Raw genomic sequence first — 21,842 nt, forward strand, 5'->3', positions numbered from 1 at the left:
GTGTCATAGAGTGCTTGGGAAAGGAACTGCAGCACCTTGAGAAACACAGCCCGACTACCATGCTGGGGAAGATGAAGAACGGCCACATTTTGCAGCTCTAATGCCATGCACAGCTTGCCAAGGTTCTCAGCTGGCAAGAAAAGTTGTATGTCCAAGAAAACAAATGCTAGCCTTGGAGAAGCAACCAGCATCCCAGCATTTCACATAGTGACTGCCAGAAAGAATACAGTCAGCCACAGCAAGTTAGCTTAGTCACAAATTCTGCTAAAATGTCAGGGCATGGCTTGGTGGATATCCTCCGAGCGCATCACTTTGTAGACCACCCAGTAGAAAATGTTGAATACCAAGAAGGTGAAAGGGAAGACGGCCCGGGAGATGGTATCAATCCGCTTGGCCCTGTCCAAGTAGCGCCTCCGGATCATCTCTCCATCTTTCAGGAGTGAGGTCGGAGGTGGAGGGCTGTAGATCTTGGGACTCTCCATGGCTCCTCCATCCTTCATGTGCAAGCAATGGCCCAAGCCGTATCCCCGGAAGTAGAACCGGCTTTCACGGACAATCTCTTCCTCCTACAGAGATGGAAGGACAGAATCAGTAAGCAAAACATAGGTGTGGCATTTGGTAAGGTTGTCATTTAAATGCCCGGCTGCTTGATTTTGTCCAAATACAACCCTACATAACAGGCAAAAGGACCAGTGTTTATGTGCAGTATGGTTATGCAAGGGAGGTATTGCAGACCTGCTTACAGCTTAGCCAGCTGTGCTGGACACATCATCAGTCCCTCCCTGGCACTTTTTGTTTGAAGAAGTGCTCATGCTCTGATCTTGAATGCCGTCTTTCTTATTGCACTTCTGAGAAAACATGGGGCTGCCCTGGAGACACCGGCAACCACCACAACTGCACAAATGTGGAGGTGTGAGAAGATGAGAAGGGGAAGGAGCCTGTGGTTAACTTTTGACGGCCAAAGGATGTCCACTCCTTTTAGATGGCCACTCCGGCATGTTGTTCAGTGGGGCCAAGGAGGGGGCTGCTTTTAATGCATGTATCCAGTAGCGGCTGATCCAAGTCTGGGCATCAAATCCTGGTTGGAAAGGGGGCAGAGCAAGGATTAAAGATCACCACCATTATTGGTTGCTTTCCTATTGAGCCTGGTGTTGCATCCTGTGGTACTGAAATGCTTGCATCAACCATTGCTCGCCCAATAAAAGGCATTGTTTGGGCTGCTTATTTCTGCAACTGTGTCCTAATGTGCTCCATTCTAGCTTTCTCTTCCTCCCTCTGCTCTCATTTGACTGTCAAGGGCACTTTGATGAAGACCAGCCCTGCCCCCTTTCTACGGGCTGCACTAAATGACCTTTTTGTAGTCAAAGGAGAGGTGGGGAGGGCAAGGGGAAGGTTTGGGGTTGGGCAGATTCACATTAAGATTTGTGGGTGGGCGGGCTTATGGGGGGAGGAGGTAGGTTTGGTTTTTACCCTGGAGTCGGTGCTGCCGAATAGAGAGAGGGTGTCGTAGGTGGACTCGCTGCTGAGCAGGCCCTCAGGTTCCTGCAGGGACTCCAGGCTGGGCATCTGACCGGTCAGACCCTTTTAAATCCAGCAGTGAGTGCCGAGCAAACAGAAACAGGACAGTGGGTGACTTGATGACTTTGCTGGCACAGATTAGCTTGGGGCTGGTTCATGCATTCACACTACATCGCCTGCCGCAGCACAACTTAAGACCAGCCAGATGCTTAGCAGCTCCCCTGTTTCTGCTATCCCAAGTAGGAAGCAAAAATGGGGAGCTCAGCCAGCTCTTGATGGGCCTCTTGTCTGTGGCTGATGGGTGGCATTTGACTGGGAAGCTCAAAAGTGGCGTTGCCATGCTTAGTGACCTCCTACTTCCTGCCCCTGCAGAAGAGCCAGATGATGAGAACCTGCATGGTGTAGTTAGAATGGTTCAGATTCCAGGTTCAAATTCTCATGTTTGCTTGCTGGGTGGCCTTGGACCAATCTCCCTCTCTCCCTCTCCCCCTAACCAGTGTCACAGGGTTGTTGTTGGAAAATTAAAATAGAGACGGGGACAACAAAGTTGCCAGCCACTTTACAGTTGGGGAGAAGAGCAGGGTATAAATAGCTAAATGAAACAAAACCAGTGCAGTCTTAAGTAGAGTTACTCCAGTCTATGCCCATTGATTTCACTGGGTTTAGACTGGAGCAACTGCTTAGGTTTGCACAGTAAATGTGGACTGCTTACACTGGATGTTGATGTTTGTGTGAATCACCTCCAACAGAGTAGGGAAACTTACAGATGAGGGTTAATAATAAGGCTGAAGGTATTCTGGGATCCTGCAGTCAAGCGTTCTGGGATTGTTTGGGGGCTGGACATGGAGTCCAACATTCTGAAAGTCTCTGCCTGTTTTTTTTTTCTTTTGCTAGCCATTAAGGAAACACAGAAGTCTTTTGGAAGCCATTCTGAACATGCTCAGAGGCACTTGATGTTATTAACTGCTTTGCACATACCTAGGTTGCTATCTCTCTGATCAGGGAAACAGTCTATCCTGCCCAGCACCTGCTGCCTCGTTTTGTAGAAGAAGCCACTATAGTCTCTCTCTGGATCACATAGTGGGGGTGGGTGGGTGACCAGGCACCACAAGGCATTGGGGGAAATATGTTATGTGGAGCCCTGGGGCCTCTCTGTCACGGCTGCCTATCCTTTGAGGGTCTTCTGGGGGCTTGTTTTCTTCTTGCCCACTGACCTTCAGCTGGGCAATCCACACCTGGGCCCACTTGCCCCGTTTCAGATGAGTGTTGTTTGCTGTTTGGATATGAAGTTGGTGGCCTCCGAGGTGCCTTTGCCTAAGGATAATGAGCAAGATGCTTTTTCCTTTCTTCTAATGGCTTGGGATTAACAGTTGCTGTCTTGTTCACTAGAGGGCAGCCCAGCAATCCTGATGGGCCACTGGAGAGGAAAGAGCAGCCAAATGGAATTGCACGCATGGGCCAGAGGGTGGCTCTTCCTAGAGCACTCATTCCACTTGCCCCTTTCTACCCAGATACTTGGGAATGATTCTGTGAAAAGCGCTGCTGGAGTTGAGTTTTGACCATGCCCCATCTGTGATGGATTTCATAGTGGCTAGAACAGGGAAGGGAGGGTTAACTGCCTTATCTATGTGCACCATGTGTGAGATCAGGCTTTGGGCTAGTTGTTATTTCCATCAAATGAGAGATTCCAGCTAGCACCCCCTCCCCAAGCTGGGCACTTCAGTCAGGGCTAGATTAAGATATGCTAAGATCATAAGCTATGTCAAGTTTAAGAGACCATATAATATTACCCCAAATGATTATTTAGTAATGTTTTGTATTTAGAGGCCTTTCACAATCTGCGGCCCTATGCTGTAGTTTACTTAGCCTCTGCATAAATCCAGGCTGCCTGCAGCGGACCAGAGGCAAATCTGGAGAATGCCACCATCTGCAGATTGCCTCTGACCAGACACAAGCAGCCCAGCTGGATTTGATGCATCCCTCTGCTTTGGGGGCTAAGCGCAGAGGCCATATTCATGGCTACCTTTAGGAAGCCTTATTTGGAATTGCTTGTTTAGCTTGAAAACCAGTTTGCATGGCAGAGATGCAGGGGAAGTGAGAGAGCCATTATCAAAACAAAATACCGGCAGACACAATGGAAGGCATTTGAAATGGATTGAGGAACGTTGTGTAAAAATAGCTCTGGCCATTTCCATGAAAGGTTGACTTTTTTTGCAGGGAGTGTGTGCAGCTTGCTTTTGCCTTCAAAAACTGGCAAGCAAAGTGCCGAATTAGGAGGTGCAACCCGTGGCAATTTCCTTACCTTAGAAGAATGCTAATTGGGCTTGCCTCTCTGTGTTGTTGAAGGGGTGTCAGGTGCCACAGCAGAGAAATGGCAGCCACTGTAATTCCCCCCTCCTGTTACCCCCCTCCCCCACTGCCCATGGCCATTCTGTCTGATGGAGAAGACTGCTAAGGCAATGGCCAGCATGTCAATCCTATCCCACAAGAAGCCAGCCCAGAGGAAGGAGGTGGGTTGATCCCATAGCCCCAGTCTCACTCACCATTCGCTGCCGCCGCTGCCTTCTGCGCAGGCGCATGAACTCCTTGTGTTGGCGTGAGACAAAGTTGACTGCTGCATACTCTAGCAAGGCAGCAAAGACAAAGAGCAGGCAGACAGCCATCCAGATGTCAATTGCCTTGACGTAGGAGACCTGCAAAGGAGAGGCAATATGCAGAGGTCAGCAGGTGGGAGCAGTAGAGGGCTGCAGTACTAGGTGCCCCATGTGCCCCCCCACTTCACCCACACTCCCTGCACCCAGGCCACAACCCCAGGGTCCTTCTCAACAGCTCTGGACCAACCAGTTTTTCCTCCTTGTGGATTCCTCTAGGCCATCCCTAAGGCCTCCAGCACTATCCCACTTTGGATAGGGGAGAACTGATAAGCTCCCCTTGGCAGCATTGCTGGAGATGACATGTGTGGCTGTTTGTGCTGGTCTTGTGGGTAGACAAAGGTGATGCCTTTTCTGGTGCCTGTGGTGCAAACCTGCTCAGCTAAATGCAAAAGAGGAACTTTGGTTCCTGCCCACCTCTCCCCACCACAGAAAGAAGGTGGGGCAGTGTGCGCAGTGAAACAGTGAAACAGGTTGGAGTAACAAGGGGCCACTGTGAGTAGGATGGGAGTAAGATGGGACTGCAAAATAGCCAGAGGACTGCCCTTTGAAAAGGGTCTCAGCCAAGGATGTTGGCTCAGCCCTCTTCCTCTGACTACCTCCTGATCTGCATTCCTGGAACCAGGCATGGAAGTTTGGGTTCCTTGAGAGGAGGCAGGCAGCCTCAGGGGAAGGGGCCATCTGAACGTGACTAATGCTGCTCCCTTTTGCTCCCTTTGGTTTGGCTCAATGAAGCCATTTGCACAGTGTGCTGTATTCAAAGCAGTGGCATCTCTAAGCAGATGGGGTGCAGATGTCAGCAAGATGGAGCTCAGCAGGCAAGGGGGATCCTCCCCGATAGGGTGAAGGAGAAATGTTGAACTTCTGCTTGGCCTCCAGCTGCTGGTGGCTCCATTGCACTGGCCAAAAAGAACTCCTGAATGGGCTCCACAAGGATAACAAATCCTCAAATCTCCACCCTTTACACCCTGAGAACCTTTTCATTCTCTCCCTGACATGACGTGTGATTGTTATTACCTACCACCACCCTAAATTAAAGTATAACAGGATACCTAAAGATAAATGTTAAGCTTTACAAATATAATGCATAGATGTTCTAGAAAAGGCTAGAATGTTGTCATTTACTGGTAATTTTAATCTTTTTAGGCAGCCAATGGAGAATCTCATAAAATACTGGCATTTCCCAGTAAGTCTCAAGACAACCAAGTGTGTCTGGCTAATAATCAAACATCATTTCCATCATTCCTGCTAAAAGGCAACCTTTAACAAGGCATTCTGATAACTATCCAAAACTAATGTTCCATCAAACTCATTTACTACTTAATCTTGAGAATTTCCATTTCCAGTGAGCCTGTGTGATTCCTCCTCCCTGCACTGAGACAATATTGTACCATCATATAAAATAAAGTCACGAATCTCCCCCTTAGTTCTTTTGCTCATGTTGAGTGTGCAAAGAAGTGTTTCATCACATCTTGCATGATTTCTTTTAATTTCTTGGTACCATCTCAAGAGGACGAAGAGCTGATAGACAGGATGGTGCACAAGAGCAGGGAGGAACAACAGGATATGTGGAGAGTTGTACTAGAGGGACCTTATTGCAAAGTGCCCTCCCACTGTCCTTTTAACCCAAATGCTAGGGGCACGAGAAACTGGGGCTTATGTGCAAGAGCCATTTCTCCTGCATGCTGGGTTTCTCTGCATAAAATTCATGTTCTCCCCTTTTCCTTGCCCACTTACACTGACCTTTGGCAGAGATGCCCGAGAACCTGCACTCTGGGTAGTCATGGTGAGCACTGTGGTAATGCCGAGCCCCACGCGGGCTGGAGCAGCATCCATGTTAATCCAAAAGGAGACCCAGGAGAGAATGACAATCAGCAGGCTGGGAATGTACATCTGGATCAGGTAGTATCCCATCTGTCTTTCCAGATGGAACTTTACCTCAATGCAGGTGAACTTCCCTAGAAGCGGGGGGGAAAGCAGAAAATTCAGAAGCAGAGCAGATGGCGGGGAAACTGGTGCAGGGGTCCATGCTGGTCACAATCACAACATGGTTTTCTCCTCACTTACAAACATATCCAGATCCCCCATAAAGGCCACAAGAAGGGAACCAGGATTTTAAAAAAAAAATCCAGTAGGCCAATCACCAAACACCTTTCCACGTGCCTCAGGGCATGCTGGTACATATAGGGGAGGGTATGGGATAATTGTCTGTGAAGGGGTGGTGGAGGGGCCACAGCCCACTGACCATGGTTTGTTACCTGTATTGTAAGATTTTGTGCAGTAGCCCAGGTCTTTCTCCTCCCGTAGAATAAACTGAGGGAGCGTCAAGCCCTCGGCCACCTGGACAGCTTCTTGCTCCTTCACCCACTCAAAGATCAAGTCATTCATTGTGTAGCCAACTGCAAGGAAGAGGGAAATGCAAAGGAGGAAGGGAAGGGCCTCAAAAATGTAGTGCTCCATGCAGAAACTCTATCCTCTCTGACAAGCATCCCTTCCATTCCATGAACTGAATCATCACATGTGCGTCACTTCCCTCTTTGCTGAATCACAGCCACCTTCCCCCTTGTTAGCCCCCCTCCCCAGCATCAACTTTACCTTTGTCCTGATCTCCAACCCCTTCCCCCCTCCTCTCTTCCACTGCTCCAAATATTGCCTTCAAAAGAAGAACCATCCACCCCACATCTTCCACCTTCATCACTCTTCACTGAACCTTCCCTACTCCTGTAACGAACTTCTTGGACTAACCTTGATATCATTCTGATGCCACTTTACACCCTACAGTCACTCCCCATCACTGCTGACAATCTCATTGGTTTCACCACTTTTTCTCTTTTAAATGATGGTTGTCTCCCCTCTCAAGTAGGGGCCTCACATGTTCTCCACAGTACCTGGAACTCTATTTGTATGTTTAATGGTAGAACTTACAGCTCTCCAGTTGCATTGTACATGTCTGGATGTCCATGGGGAAGTTCTTGAGATCCATGGGACAGGAGAGGATTAATGTCAACCTGAGTGGGGGGAATAGAGGGGGAGGATTATGAGTATCCCGTATGAATACCTGCTTTGCTTTTGAGCAGCAATGTCAGCAAGGAACATGAAGAAAGGGCAATAGAAGTGAGATTTGGCTTGACCCACCTGATGCTGTAGAGCACATTCCCGTTCTTGAAGATGCGCAGAAGTTTGTTGTCTGTAGTGACCTCATGGAAGTTGGCTCCCTTCTCATTGGCAAAGAACAAATCTGGCTTCCAGATGGAGTCGAGCATAGAGGGGTCGAGGTCCAATGAATCATCAGGGTACTCATGGTATGTCAGGCGAGGGTCATTCCACTGCTGTCGTAAGAAGACGTTGACACGGTAGTCCTAGGAGCCCAGAGCCATGGTCACATAAGCAGGTAGGGACAACACTGCACTGCACACACATACACATACTTGAAAAGCTAGCCTAGTAGCTTTTGTAAGTTGCCTGAAGTGTGTTGCATATCCTCTCCATGAGAGAGAAGTGGGAGCTCAAGGAATCGGGGAGAATTCTGGCCATTGGCCTTAGTCTGACTGCGCAACAGGTGGGGATGGGAAGTTCCTTGACCTGGTTCTACACTACAATGGGATGCTTCCAGAACTGACAGGGAAATCCCAGCATCCTAGAAAGCATAAAAATGTAAAGTTGCAGGCAACTGACAAGCAGTTTATTAGTGCATTATGGGGAGTAAGAATTGACAGCTGATGTACAGGCTCAAAGGCTGTTGTCTTTTCACTGCTAGTGCCTTCACACAAGACTTCCTCTTTGGGAGTAGCTTCTTTACCTTTCACACCACACCCCTTTCCTCCCTATTAGGAAACCCACTTTGGTGGACAACTGCTATCAGAACAGAGTTTGAATCCAAGAAATCCATTTGTACTGCCTTGCCCAGAGTCCCCATCTGGAGGTGTTTGGAGAGGGGATAAAAGATGCTGAGGAAGTGAGAGAAACCTTACCATAGTGGTTTCTGTGACCGAACCAAAACTGTTGATGAAGATGTTGCATGTCACGTTGACGGGCGGGCCTGTAAGCCAGTGAAAATGCATGTGTGAATGGATATGTGACGCTGAGTGAACAAGATGGGTGGGGGAGATCTTCAGGCCCTGGGCACCACTCTGCTTCACTTAACCCCCCCCCCCCGAGCTGTCCCTGGCTGGTGTTGGTTGGGGAAGAAGGTGCTTGGTCATGAATACCCCTACTGGGCTTTGGCACTTGGATACAAGAAGTCAGGTAAGAATCCGCATTCTGGGATTGTGGATCAGGTAGCCATGCTGGAAGCAGATGCAGAAGAATTTACCTTTGAAATTAGGTCTGATGCGAGCATCATACCCTGACGTTCGGCCCATAAGTTTGTCCAGGAAATCAGAGGGAGACATTGGTTGGGGGATGCTCCGTGGGGCAGACTTGATTTCTCCTTTTCCTGATCCCAGTCTGAGGAGTGAAAAGAGATGTGACATCAACTGATGGACCCCGCTCCACCAATACATTTCCACTGACATGTCACTGCCAGATTAGGGGCTGACCTTTCACAAGATTTGAATATGACCCCACAGCATGCACAGAGTGGTATCACTTGAGCAGAGCAGCAAGGATTTTGTTGCCAGTTAGAAGGTCACTGTCAAACAGTGCTGGTTGTTTTTTTTGCACCCTGGTGGAATTATTAAAAGCTAGCAACAAAACCCGTTATGGGAAAAAAATATGACGGACTCTAGAAAGGGCAGGGCAGCCGGCCGGGCATTGCCCCCTCTACAGTGCCCAAATCTGGGCCGGGGGAGGGCAGGGTGGCCAGGCTGGGCATTGCTCCCTCTGCAGCACCCCGATCGTGGCGGGGGGAGGGTAGGGCAGCCGGGCTGGGCATTGCCACCTCCTCTGCAAGGGGCCTTGGAGCGCTCCTGAGATCCACAACAGCCTGATTTGGCCCCGATTCGGTTAGAATCAGGCTGCTGAGGAGCCTGGCAGTGCTGCTGGGGTGGCTCAAGGGGCCCTGGATCAAGACTGGCAGCCATATCGTACAACAGGGGAAAAAAACCCTTTCTGGAACTGAAGACTGGCAGTCGTACTGCAATGTTGGAGTGTGCACAGAAAATTAACCTTCGTAGCATTCCATGTGTTTAGCATCTTCTTCTAACCAGTTAGCATTTCCTGTATATGCCATTTTAGTTTGCCAGAGATCCATGGCCAGGTAGGCACTGCATTGTCATGCTGAGTTAAAACAAGATGTCAGCTGTGTGAGGTGTCACATGGGTATGTTTTTGGGTGTGCAACTGGCATCATTCAACTGGAGTGGGGGAACAGAACCTCATAATCATATTTCCAAAGTGAAGCACTCCCCACTTCAGCGCTCAAATGCCTTAAGCATAAGCCACCCCTAAAGATGTGATCCCTCCTCAAAGGAAGAAGGGCATCCCATGGACCAACATTTTGTTCCCACTGCCAAGTTGGACCTTTTTGGCAGAACCACAGCCACCTGAATCTACAGCAAAGAGTAAGCTAACCCGCTTTCCCACTGCTCTGTGGCAACTTCCAGGCAGTATATGATCTGGTGTGCTTAGCCAAAATGCATTGTGGGGCAGCCAGAAGTTTCCTAACAGACATTTCTGAGGAGGGACTGCATTCTCTTGGCTTGGGAGTTCTGGGGGTGGATTAACAGAAGGGCTGCCCTCGGGGACCTGGCTGCAGCCTTCCTGGAGCACCGAGTCAGGGGACAGCAGAAAAGGCTGCTGGACTTCAGGACAAATGTTTCTCAGCCAGCGACTGCAAGAGGTGCACATTTTATTTTTTACTTATTTGCTAGCTTGGGCCTGGTTTTTGTTTTTTGCCTTCAGGGGCCTGCTCTTGCAATTCAGAGCAAAGAGCTTTGAGGGCCCCAGGCAGAGGAGATGCTTCCTGGCAGTTCTGCTTGGAATTAGGGCTGTCAACATGTTCAGCCAGAATGCTTCCAGCAAGTAACCAATCAATAGACAGATTAAAGGAATCAGTAGTACAGAAAGCAGCCCTCCCTGCCCTTCCAGCTGCCTGCCTTCTTCCTCCTCCCCCAGGCTGGGACTTGTGGCCTTGGGAAAGCTGCCCTCACAGGAGCAGCCCTTTCCATACCTCAAGGGCATTCGCTCTTGGTACGGAACATCAAAACTCCAGGGGACTTTCTCCTCTCTGCCCCATCCTCTTCCTCCAGCAAGAAAACACTGCAGGAGTCTCTCGGCAGTCTTGATTTTTAAAATCTGTTTGTGCTGAGTCTTGTGTTAAGGTCCCACACGTGGCCTGCATGGAAAAGACACTTTCTGAACAGCATTTAAAAGGGGCAAAGAGATGCCCTCCCTTCTCCTGCTCATGTCTTATCAGCTGAAGCAGAGCTGACGGAGATTCTTTGGCTGGGCTGGGCCAGGTACCTCTGATCCAATTCTGCTAGCTCTGAAGAGCTGCATCTGCTTCTCCAAAGCTGGCCTGACTCCCCATCTCTTGTGCAGCAATCCCCATGTTGGAGGTAGACTGCTCCATCTCCAGAAAAACAAAAGGATGATGCCTTTACCACAAATCTCCCAAGGCTCTTGTCAATTCGAATAAAAAGAGCTTTGCACGAGCTGCACAGAGCCAAACTCTGTGGCCAAGACCTTCGCTCCAGCTCCTGCTTTTACAAAATAAAATAGTGCAATCCTAAGAGTCTTTCCAAGCAGAGCAAAGCACACTGCAAGGCCACAGCCCCTCTGAAAGTTCAGCCAAGACAAGCTAAAATTCATATCATGATCTAAAATGCTCCTGCAGTGATGGGGTGGGGAGGAAGAGCAGGGATGTCCCCTGGAGTTTGTGTTCCAGAGCAAAAGCTTCTCTCTCTGGGTGACGGAAGATCTGGTATAATTTACAAGTCTTTCTTCAGCATTGGAGCAACTGTGTGAAAACTGTCTGCTTGTGTTTGCATCAAAGATAGAGAGCCTGGTTCTAAATATTGTAAATAAAGAAGGAACACGTATCTGCAAGAAACAAAGCCTCTAAAATGGTTGCTCTGTGGCATTTATGAAAATAGTTTCATGCTGCATCTCTCTCCCAAAGCAGCCTCTTCCATTCCATCCTCAAAACAGCCCTATGTGGTAGGATTGTTGAGGATTGAGCGACTGGCCCCAAGGTCACCCAGCCAGCTTCAATGGCAGAGTGGGGAAGTGAGCACAGATCTCCCAGATCCTTGTCCGACACTCTATGCACTACACCACACATTACTCCTTGGATGGCACAAAAAGTGGTAGCAGAATACGGGCACTGAAGGTCATGGGGTGCACAAAGACCCCTACTGAGCAATTGCCACCTGGGGAACATTTTTGGCCTCGAGTCATACTGAAAGACCTTCGCAGGCCAGGGTGGACCTTTTGACTGTGGCTCAATTGATAGCAGCCCCTACAAGCATTTCTTATTGTGCACTCGCTTCCTGCTACCTGAACAGCTTCAGACAGAGTCTGACACAGTTCTGAGTCCCATGGGGCTGCAAGCAGCAAGGCAGCCTCCTCAAAAAGCAGCCTGACAAAAGAATGAATAGCGGCACATCTCAGCTCCCAAGGGCTCAGCCCTGGACTGGAGAGAGGATTCCAGGCTCTCCCCCTCCAGGGAAGCAAGCCAAGAGGAGACTCTGCCTATGTTCTCACAAGCAGCAACATCACTTGTGCAGCTGGGAGTTCACCTGACTGCTGCCCTGAACAGGAGGGCCTGGGAGGCATGGTACAGGCATGCTATGGGGAGGGCAGGCGGAGAAACCAGGACAATAGGTTGTGGCTGTACAATCTGGCTTGCATCACAGACCCTGGTGCCTCTCTCAGACTGTTGAGGCTCCCCTTTGGGAAAGAATTTATTTTTGGCCCCTCTTTTTTGTGCCTCTGCCCCACAACTAGAATGGGAGCAAAAGCCGCCAACTCAGCTGCAAATCTTTAGTTTATTCTGGGATGGGGGCACACAGAATATTGTTTGCACATGTGTATACATGCATTTATTTCAAGGGACATGGATCTGGGCAATAGATTATGGAGATCTGACTCCCTTTGACTCTGCAGTGCCGGATCCCTATGCTTGGAGGAGCTAGCCTGAGGAGAGCAGCCAGTGGGCTAAATGCTCCCTTGCTGTCAGGCAACCTGAATATCACCCTAGATTGCCCATAGCAGGGAGCACACCTGAAGCTGTCTCTCCATTCTTTTGTGCGTGCACCCCCACATTCCCTCTTGCTATGTGAAGGGGCTACTTTTACCTACTGCACCCATCCCAAGCATGGCATGTATGCATAGAAAAGAATTATCCGTTCCTTTCTACAAGTCCTCAGGGCAAAAGTTCCCCTTAATCCTGAAATAGCAGGATTTGAGTCCAGTGGCACCTTAGAGATCCGAGAGAGCTAAAAGGCTTACACTCTGAAAATCTTGTTGGTCTCTAAAGTACCACTGGACGCCAATTCTGCTGTTCTACTGCAGGCCAACACAGCTACTCACCTAACTATCCTTAACTCTGAAAGTGCTGCTGCTGCATCTCCTGCCTGCTGCCAGGCATATCTATGGAGGCCAACTGAGCCCAAAGCTTGGACTTCCATGTTTGTGCTCAAATGTGGATACATCTGAAGTTCTAATGTAAGACGGGAGTGCGTCTGGAGACCAAGAATCATTTCTTCATTAGCTGCAAGGAACCAAACAGCACGGAGTCCAGCTGCACATGAATATGCACACCTTAGCCAAAGGCAAAATCTTTTACACAATAACTTGCATTCACTCATACTTGAGACACTTTACAATTACTTTAGGTAATTTTTTTTGCTGAAATGCAATAATCAAGTAGTTTAGCAGGACCCGAGTGTTCTACCTCTACCACTCCCACCCTTACAGACTGATAACATTCATTATTCATCACAGCACACACAAGATAAGAACAAGCAAGATGTCTTATGCCAGAGCAACAAGCATGAAGCAAAGAATGGCTCGGTCAAGCCTGCAAGATAGAATAAGGAAGGGAGCCCGGCCACATTCAACCTCAGGACCTGTAAGCAGGCAAACCTCTGCTGGTCAGACTTCAAGTGGAAACAGAAGCCAAGCCCTGCTGGATCTGACCAGTGGTCCGTCTAGTCCGGCATCTTTTTACACACAATGGCCAAGCAGTTGAACTGGAGGGCCAACAAACAGGACATAGAATCTAAAGCATCCCCTGTGGTTGCCTCCTAGCACTGGTATTCAAAGATTAACTGCTTCTGGATTGGAGGCTCCATGGCTACTAGCCACACATGGACGTAACTTCCATGAATTGGTCTAATCCCCATTTAAATCTATCTACGTGCATGAATTCCAGTTTTCTTACTCCCTCACCCACCTGGAAACTCATCCCCGGTTGAGCCCACCTCCCCTAGGGACAAAACCTTCTCCTTTCTTTTGTGCCTTGCATGCCCACATTCCCTCTTGCTATGCATTGCAGCCACGTCAAATGTTCCTTCCCTTCCTTTAGAGTCCCCAGAGTACAGGCTGTGTTCCTTTGCAAGCAGCCCTGAGGGTGGGGGGAGGGCAGGGAGGGAGGAAGGAAAGCTTTCATAAGCCTCTCAGCATGGAGGGAATGAATGCTCCATCAGCTTCTTCCCATTTCACAGGGTGGTGGCAGCCACAGTTAGGCATTAGCAGTTGTTGGGAATGCGACTCCTGCCCTGTGGTGACTTGGGTGCAGTGCGCTTAGAAAACACAAGCAAGCAGGAGGCCCTTTGCAGAATCTCATTCTGGAAGTACTGCTTTTTATAGTTGGCCTGTATAGTGCTGCATTGTTGAAGCCCTGGCCAAATTCCCTGTAAACCAGTGTGGAAAGGACTAAAAGATCATCTAATCAGTCCCTGGCCAACATAGCTGGGACCAAAGTCTAATCCTGGCCACAGTGTGCTCTGCAAGGATCTTTCACCAAAGAGAAGTTTCTTACAAAGCACAGATCTAGAAGATGCATGCAAGCCAGCCAAGAGGTTAGATTACAGTGGAATACAACTTAGCCACATGCTCACACAGTGGGCACAAATCCATCTCAGAAGATCACCTTGCCATTTATTTAGCAGCATCTGATTCCCCAAATAAAGGGCAGGGCACACTACCAAGACAGCCTGCATGGAGAAACAACCACCACTGGACCAAAACAGAGGGGGCCTCTAGACATTCCACATCAGACATGACAAATCTCCTCCTTGGTTTCTTTTTCAGTGGTGGGTCTCGATGGAATTCACTTCAAATACATGCATTATTTGCATCTTCTAAGGTGGAAATGACACGTGCAGAGCCCCAGGACATCAGAGATCACTTGGGAAAGGATGATAGAGGCCAGAAGCAAGATTTGTGGAGCTAGAAACCCCTGCCAGCCTAGAGGAGCTCAGAAAAGGCACTATCGTTGCACAAGGGTGCAGCTGCCCAAGCAGATCCCCTTGCTGCATATTCTCTGATGCCATTTTCCCACTTACGAACCCCATCCCTGGATCTTGGACTTTCGGTTGCAAAAAATGGACTGAATGAACAATGATCACAGCGTCTACATTTAATTTCCCAGCTGCTCCGTGTGTGTATGACTCATTCATGTCCTAGAGACATCTGGGGAGTTCCTTGCACCTTTGTGGGCCAGTCAGGAAGCTTGAAGGCAACCTGGCCTTTGTGCAAACCCTCAGCCTCAGGATGGAGGACCCTCAAGCAGCTGGCTTTCCAAACTCTGAAGGGGCAAAAGAGAATCTGAACCAGAGAATATTTTGCAGCATCCAAAGCCCAAAAACATTCTGGTGCTCCTAAAGCACGATGCCTGGGAACCCAGAAGCATTCTGTTGATCTCCCATACAGAAGAACCTCAAAAACAGAACACAAAGGGATATTGCTAAACTAACAGTCATCAAGAAGCTTAACACACTTTCAGCCAAGTTGAAATGGAGACTTGTCATTTCCTGCTCACTATATTTTAAATTTCCCATCCCCTTACAGTTGTTCATGACTTTATCTATGCCTTCCTGTTGTATCTGCTTAACTGACTTCTGTCCTGTACTATCTAACAATAATTGGTAGTCACACCCCCATTCTGAGCCAGATGGTTTTGGATCGGGTCTTGCTTTGAACCATCCTCAGATTGTAATTACCCCCCCCCCCCATTTTAGTTGTGTATATAAATTGGTCTGATGGATTTATACTGCAGTGCATCTGGTGAAGGAAACTCTGACTCAAGAAGCCTTTGGCTGGAATAAACGTTGGTAATCTTTGAGGTGCCAGTGGATTCCTGTTTTATTCTGTTGCAGTGCCTGGAATCTTCAGGAATGCCTGAGTTCACAACTGGTGCCCGCTTGAGGCAGTGCCTGGCAGGTGAGTAAGCAAAGGACACAGGCAACCCGCTTTCACCTCACTGTGCTACGGGAAAATCTCTGCTTTTGTACACCCAACCAACTTCCCATCAGACACCATGTTCAAATCTGATGATGGGCAACCACCAGCCACTTCCCCAGAATCCAACCCCCGCATGGTGGTGGAGGAAGGTGCCGTCAAGTCATAGCTGACTCATGGCGACCCCCTACTGGGGTTTTCAGGGCAAGAAACTAACAGAGGAGTTTTGCCGTTGCCTGCCTCTGGTCTTTGCTGGGGATCTCCCATCCAATTATTAACTACGGCCCATCAGACACCATGTTCAGCCCTGATGACGGGCAACCCTCAGCCGCCTCTCCAGATCCCTCCCCCCATACCCTCACTCTAAACTCAGTTCAAGGCAACCAGCAAGGCTGTGTTGAGGAGTTTGTAAACGGGGCTTCTTTGCCCAAGGGGCAGAGGGCAGGTGCCGGTGCTGAAGAGCCTGTCGGGAGATCCTGCCCTCCCCCTTCCCGCTGTATAAGGTGGTGGGGCTGCTCGCCAGTGAAGGAGAGGCGCACTCGGACCTTCGGGAGAGGGAAATGGGCCTTGCCAGAGTGAGACGGTTCCTTCGCCTCAGAAGAAAACGCTCCTCTGAGCATGGACTCCTTCAGCCCTTGAGCGGGAGGCTGGTTTGGAGTTACGCACGAGAAATCAACTCCTCCAAGCCTGAGCCTCGAGGCAAGCCTCGCCTGCACCACGCTGCCCAGATAGTCAGATCTGCACCCTGCGGGGGTTCTTAGGCATTGCATAGCAGGCAGATATTTCTCCCGGGAGTGCAGCACCTTGAAGTGAGAAGCTGCAGCAGCTTAAATTCCCCGTCTTCTCCCTAAGGTACAGGAGGCCCCTTCGCTCTAGGCTCAGCCTGCATCGCACGCCCACCTTCATCCACCCACACAGGACCACAAGAGGAATGAGGCAGGGACATGCCCGCCAGACTCCTGGAACACCTCGGTGAAATTTGGAAAATCGCCAAATTTGGAGAATTTGGGACGGGGCACTGGAAGGGACCGGAGATCTGGATGTGGAGAAAGAAGCTTCGTTGGCGTGGTAGGGTCCCCCTGCTTTCTCCAGCGGTCTTGGTCTCAGGGGGTGAAACGGGGGGGGGGTGCGGGGAGCAGCCACAGCGGAGAAGCAGGACCGGTTTGCGGAAAAGAAGGCCGGGGCCAAACAGGAGAGCCTCTGGAGCCACAGGGACTGGGAGCTGAGTTCCGTCCCCGGAGCCGTTCCTAGCACCAAGCTCCCTCGCGGCCTTAGGACTCACCAACGGGTGGCGAGCCTTCCTGTGCCTCTGAGCACGTGCAAAGTGCCCCTTCCCTCAGCAGCCCCTACCAAAGCGACCGGAGGCGGCTGCCCTGCGCCCGCCCTGTCCTTCACTCACCTGAGCAGGGCGCCGAGGAGGAGCAGGAGCTGCGCTCGCATCCCTCGGCCGCGCGGCGTCCCCCGCCGGCAAGGGAGGCGGGCGGACTGCGAGAGCGGTGGCGGCGCCCCAGCCCGAGGAGGCGCGCAGGCATGTCCCGCTGCTCCGCGGCGCCGCCCGGCAGCAGCAGCGCCGCATGGAGGCGCCCCGACGGCCGAGCGACGGCCAGAGGGTCGCTCCTGCCGCCCGCTTCTCTTAGCCTGCTACCCTCGCCAAAGACGCTCCCGCGGCTCTCCCGCTCGCTCCCGCCCGCCCGCCCTCGAGCGGGGAGGGCGCTGCCCACGTCAAGGACAGCCCCGACGGCGCGGCGCTCCACTGCCAGCTCCCGGGCTCCGAAGCCTGAATCGTCCCGCTGCTTCTCCCTGCGGCGCTCTGCTCGGGACTCAGCCCTAGGACGCGACTTCTAGCAGGAGATGCGAACGCACGCAGAGCGCACCCCTTTTTGGTCCTCCCAGCAGACGCAGCCGGTCTCTCCTCCACCCCACCGGGTTGGAAAGGGGATGCCTGCACCGTCTGTTTCAGGACCTGAGCCCCGAACCCAACTCTCTCCTTGTGGTCCATCACAACCATTTGGCCTCAGGCGTCGCTCTTAATTGCGTAGAGGACGGTGGGCACACCGAGTCTCCTTTCCAGCTCTGAAGCAGGTCAGACCCCTCACCCCCAGACAAGCCTTGAGTTCTGCTGCCCTTTTGCCTTCCTTTCCTACAATGAGTTAAGGTGCCAGTATCTTGCTGACAGGTTGCCCCACCTCCAAAACTAAATCACCCCAGAAAGGCCCGCAGAAAGCCATATGCCAGTCTTCTGGATTCCAAAAGGGCAACCAGCCGATCAGACAGCCAACAGGGCAGCAGTAGACAAACAGCTTGCTTATCGCATGGCGGAAGGTGAGCCCGAAGAGGTTGCCTAGGGGACTCTAGGGCACCAGGAGGAAAGAATGCCCTCTTATTTGCTCACCTTGCAGGGCATTCCTCAAGCATGCTTTAGAAGCTCCAAAAAGCTTGGGCAGCCCCATACTTTGGGCTGTTCTGGCCCCATTATGTTGCTCTTCTGATTTTTGAAAAAATTTCATTGAAGGTACATTCAACCGAGAATAGTGTCCCTTAATTTTGGTGGCAGGACAGTCATCCCACAATGCCTTAGGCAGGCCACTGTCCCACCAAACCTGGTGTGCCAGCAGGCAATGGGCTTGCAGTAGCCACCTGGTGATGCGGGGCCAGTGTGTGTTTTATTAGCTCTTTGCAAAACAAACAGAACCTCCCTTTCTTATAACCAAGAGAGGAATGTCAGCATCATTGTGAGTTTGCCCCTCCCAGCACTTGAGCAGTGGGCAAGTGAGGCCCTGGAACCCTCTCCATCAATGTTAGACCATCAATGTATTTGCTGTTTGAGGAAATCTGGATTGAAACCCTGGTGCCTGGTGGTCTCTGGTCTGGAGCATGGCCTGATCCCCCTCCCCAGCCCCAAGCTAGCCTAGACTGGCACATATTTGAAGCAAGCCTCTTTCTTGGCCTCTTGCTTATTACTAAAGAAGGGAAGTGGTTAGCTTGTCCATTTTTGCATGCCCTGCTATGAGGGAGCCTTTCAAGACAGTGTGGATGCAACATAGGATTTAATGCATTCCTTAATTTTCCAGGAATGAATATTTTGAAGGCAATTTTAATAAAGTATGGAGAGCAATTATTTAATTCAGCTGATTGCTGTGCATGGAAGGATACCAGACCACAAGCTTTGGAGCTCTTGGTCTTCAGCACTCCAGCAAAGGTGAAAGGAAACTGGCTGGGTCAATAAAGTGTGCCATTTTACCTATTTTGTCATTCCTTGTGTGTGTGTGTGTGTGTGTGTGTGTGTGTGTGTGTGCCCTCCCCCCGCCATGAAAGGCAGGATGATTTGCCCATTAGCCCCCCCTCCAGATCAACCAATACAGTCCAGAACACAGTTTATGTCTTTGTGACAAAGCCGCAACTGTGATGCAGTCAGCAAGCTTCTGAGGAACACAGAATTTCTCATCAAACAGGAGGGAAAGATTTGTCATTCTCAATTGCAGAGAGCATAAAGATCACCCAATACCAACCAAAAGAACAAAGAACAGTGCACAAGGTTTTGTGTTATCTAGAATTTTTCATCAGGATAGATATTAAACAAGAAACATATACTGGATGAGGGGGGCAGGTGTTTCAGGCTCCTGGTTTGCATTCTGCATAGAATGCCAGACATATTTGAAAATAAAGTGCAGCTGGGTGGATCTAGCATCAGTTTGCACTTTTGGTCTTCTGGGAAGAAGGTAGAAATGGCAGCCTTCAAGGGAAGAAGGGAGAAATGGAAGCCTCCAAGGGAAAGTATAAAAGCCCTCAGAGAAAACAAAATACATCGCATACACATTAAATACTTCCCTTTTCTCCACTACACATGTTCTCCAAATATATTTAATTCCTCAGTTAAAGAATTAGTTCCCACACACATTCATGTCAGAAGGATAAAAAAGAGGAAAATTATCTGGAAAGAGCAATGAAAAAGAGGCACTAGAATAAGAAATACCAGCGAGAATGTGGCTGTTTTTCACCTTAACTCCTAGGGAAAAATGCAATTGCAATTGCTGTTTGTTCCCACTGCAAGGCTAAAATTAGCGTGTGGCAACCGAAAAATCATCTGTCACTTGGGCAGTGGTCACGGATGCCTCTCTGCTGGCAGCAGTGGCTCAAGGTGAGAATGCTGATGAGCAAAACGAGTCAGTGTGCCCCACCTTTGTGGCAGTTTTAGGCAGCCAAGGGGCCAAGTGGCTGCCCTGCCTTTGCAGTGCTGGCAAGGGAAAAGATGCAGTCAGTAGACACTGGCACAGACTCCCCTGGGCCTCTTCCGTAAGGATGATGAACTGCTGAGCATAGCACCCTTTCTGTGCACAGCAAGGACTAGGCGCAGTCGGTCTCCTGCTCTGCGCTGTCCAACTGCTGAACAGGAGATCTCGGGGAGATAGCATCTCCTGCTCAGCAGCCAAATATTCATATGACTGCTCTAGTGTCAAAAAAGTCCCGTCTCCATTGGTTTCCTGCTGTGGTGAGTTGCATGTGTGCATCCACCAAGTGCAGAATCCAGCTTCTGGTGTGCCAGCACAAAATGCCACTTTTAAAGCATTTTCCTACTTTCAAGTTCCTCTCAGATCTTTCTTCAGAAAACTCAGCTTTTGGGGAGTTTAATTGTCCATTCTCTTTAAAATGGGTTTTATGCAAAATTTATCAAGCTGGTTTAAATATAGACATGTAGAGCATCCACTGCCAAACTCGTAGCCATTCAAAACCACTGTGTTTCCATGTCATTTCAACTTTAGGTAAGTAGCACTTTGGAACATGATTGATGCAATCAGAAATTGTGAAAGAACAGTGCTCATTCCCTCCACCCCTGACTACCACAGACTTCACTCAGCCTTTGAATTACTTAAGTGTCCATGGAAATCATCATGGGCAGAAGTAATTAGGGAAGGAGCCCTGTTAAACCAGGCTGGGGCTCTTGAGACTCTCCCCCCTTTTGAGGATTTTGCTCAAAGCGGCTAACGAAAGCCATAAACAAATTAAAATAGGCCCCAAATCCAGATATTATGTTTCAATCAGGAGTTCCTGGATTATAGCTCCACAAGACCATATGAAAGCCCCTACTGGATCAGACCAATGGTCCAGCATCCTGTTTCACACAGTGGCTAACCAGCTGCCCTGGACTGGTAACATCAGCCTTCTCCTGCCGTTACCTCCTGGCACTAGGATTCAGGGGTTTATCATTTTTATCTTTGGTGTGCTGACCAGTGTGCTTTGCTTAGTATCTGTTTTACAAATGTTGCATGCAACTCATATTTCCCCCTTTTTAATTACCAAGTTTTAGCTCCCCCGACCATTCGGAGCACAACAATGTTGCTCTGTAAAGAGTTTGGGAGCTCCCACTCCATGTATGCCTGTCTTAACCATTGCCTTGCATGGGATTGAGAGCATAGCTTAACTTTAAGGTGCTTTTGAACACAAGCTCTGCTTGGCTGCTGACAGCTCCCTCCTTGCAGTCATTACTGCTGGAGAAAGATTGTGAATATTTAATATAGAGGGAAAAGGGGGAAGTGATGAATGTCAAGGATCTTTCAACTAAAGAGCAAGCTGCCATGGATACTGGGATCTGCTTACAGTTTTAGGGCAGGATTCTGCTCACCTCCAGGCTGAAAGCAGCCTGCTTTACACCAGGGAAATGATGGTTATTAACTGTTTGCATTCCTAGTTAGGGGTACAGCATGAATGCTAAACATTACTGGTGATTCTTTGTACTGACCAGCTGGTGGTAGTTCTTCCAGAATGATTAACTTGGATTAACTGTAACTATATGGCCACAAACTGGAGATTCTAACCTGCAGTCCCATTCACATCAGTAGGGAGGAGTATGTTCCACAGCTCCGAGGTTGGTGAGTGTTCAGTTTGTGACCTTGTCTTTCAGGACATCTACATATAGTTGCCCAGCTGAAAGACAAAGCTACGGGAATCAGCTCTTCTCTTCTGCCATTGTCACATTTAAATAAGATCTAAGTTTTGCTTCAGGGTATTTGGGACTACTCCTGATGCAGATATTAAAAGGGATATTGAGTGAAGTGACTCGAGTCTCCAGCCATAAGTGGCACTTACTTGTTTGTCTCATTATCAGTCCCTCCACCCATGTTATGGTGTGGAAGATTTTACAGCATCACACCTAACATGGGGGAAAACCTAGAATGGAATAATTCTGTTGTCTGATCATATTGTAATCCTGCCCTTCCTCCAACAAGCTCATGACAGTTTACTTGGTTCTCTTCTCCTTCATTTTATCCTGAGATAGGTTAAGTTGAGAATTTGGCTCAAGGTTGTCCAAGGAGTTTCATGGTGGAGTGTG

The 21,842-nt window shown here is 49.5% G+C and overlaps 1 protein-coding gene across 1 annotated transcript; it reads right to left on the reverse strand.

The window, feature by feature from the left end:
• Positions 1–272: 272 nt before the first annotated feature.
• LOC129341442 (glycine receptor subunit alpha-4) lies at positions 273–8,614 on the reverse strand. The gene is made up of 8 exons (XM_054996639.1): positions 8,482–8,614; positions 8,141–8,208; positions 7,305–7,528; positions 7,095–7,177; positions 6,428–6,568; positions 5,913–6,127; positions 4,062–4,211; positions 273–566 (listed from the first exon to the last, which is right to left on the reverse strand). The coding sequence occupies exons 1-8, from the start codon at positions 8,558–8,560 to the stop codon at positions 273–275; spliced, it is 1,254 nt and encodes a 417-aa protein (XP_054852614.1). The 5' UTR covers positions 8,561–8,614.
• Between the last annotated feature and the right edge of the window lie 13,228 nt (positions 8,615–21,842).

The sequence above is a fragment of the Eublepharis macularius genome, chromosome 13, assembly GCF_028583425.1.
Source record: "Eublepharis macularius isolate TG4126 chromosome 13, MPM_Emac_v1.0, whole genome shotgun sequence".
NCBI lineage: Eukaryota > Metazoa > Chordata > Lepidosauria > Squamata > Eublepharidae > Eublepharis > Eublepharis macularius.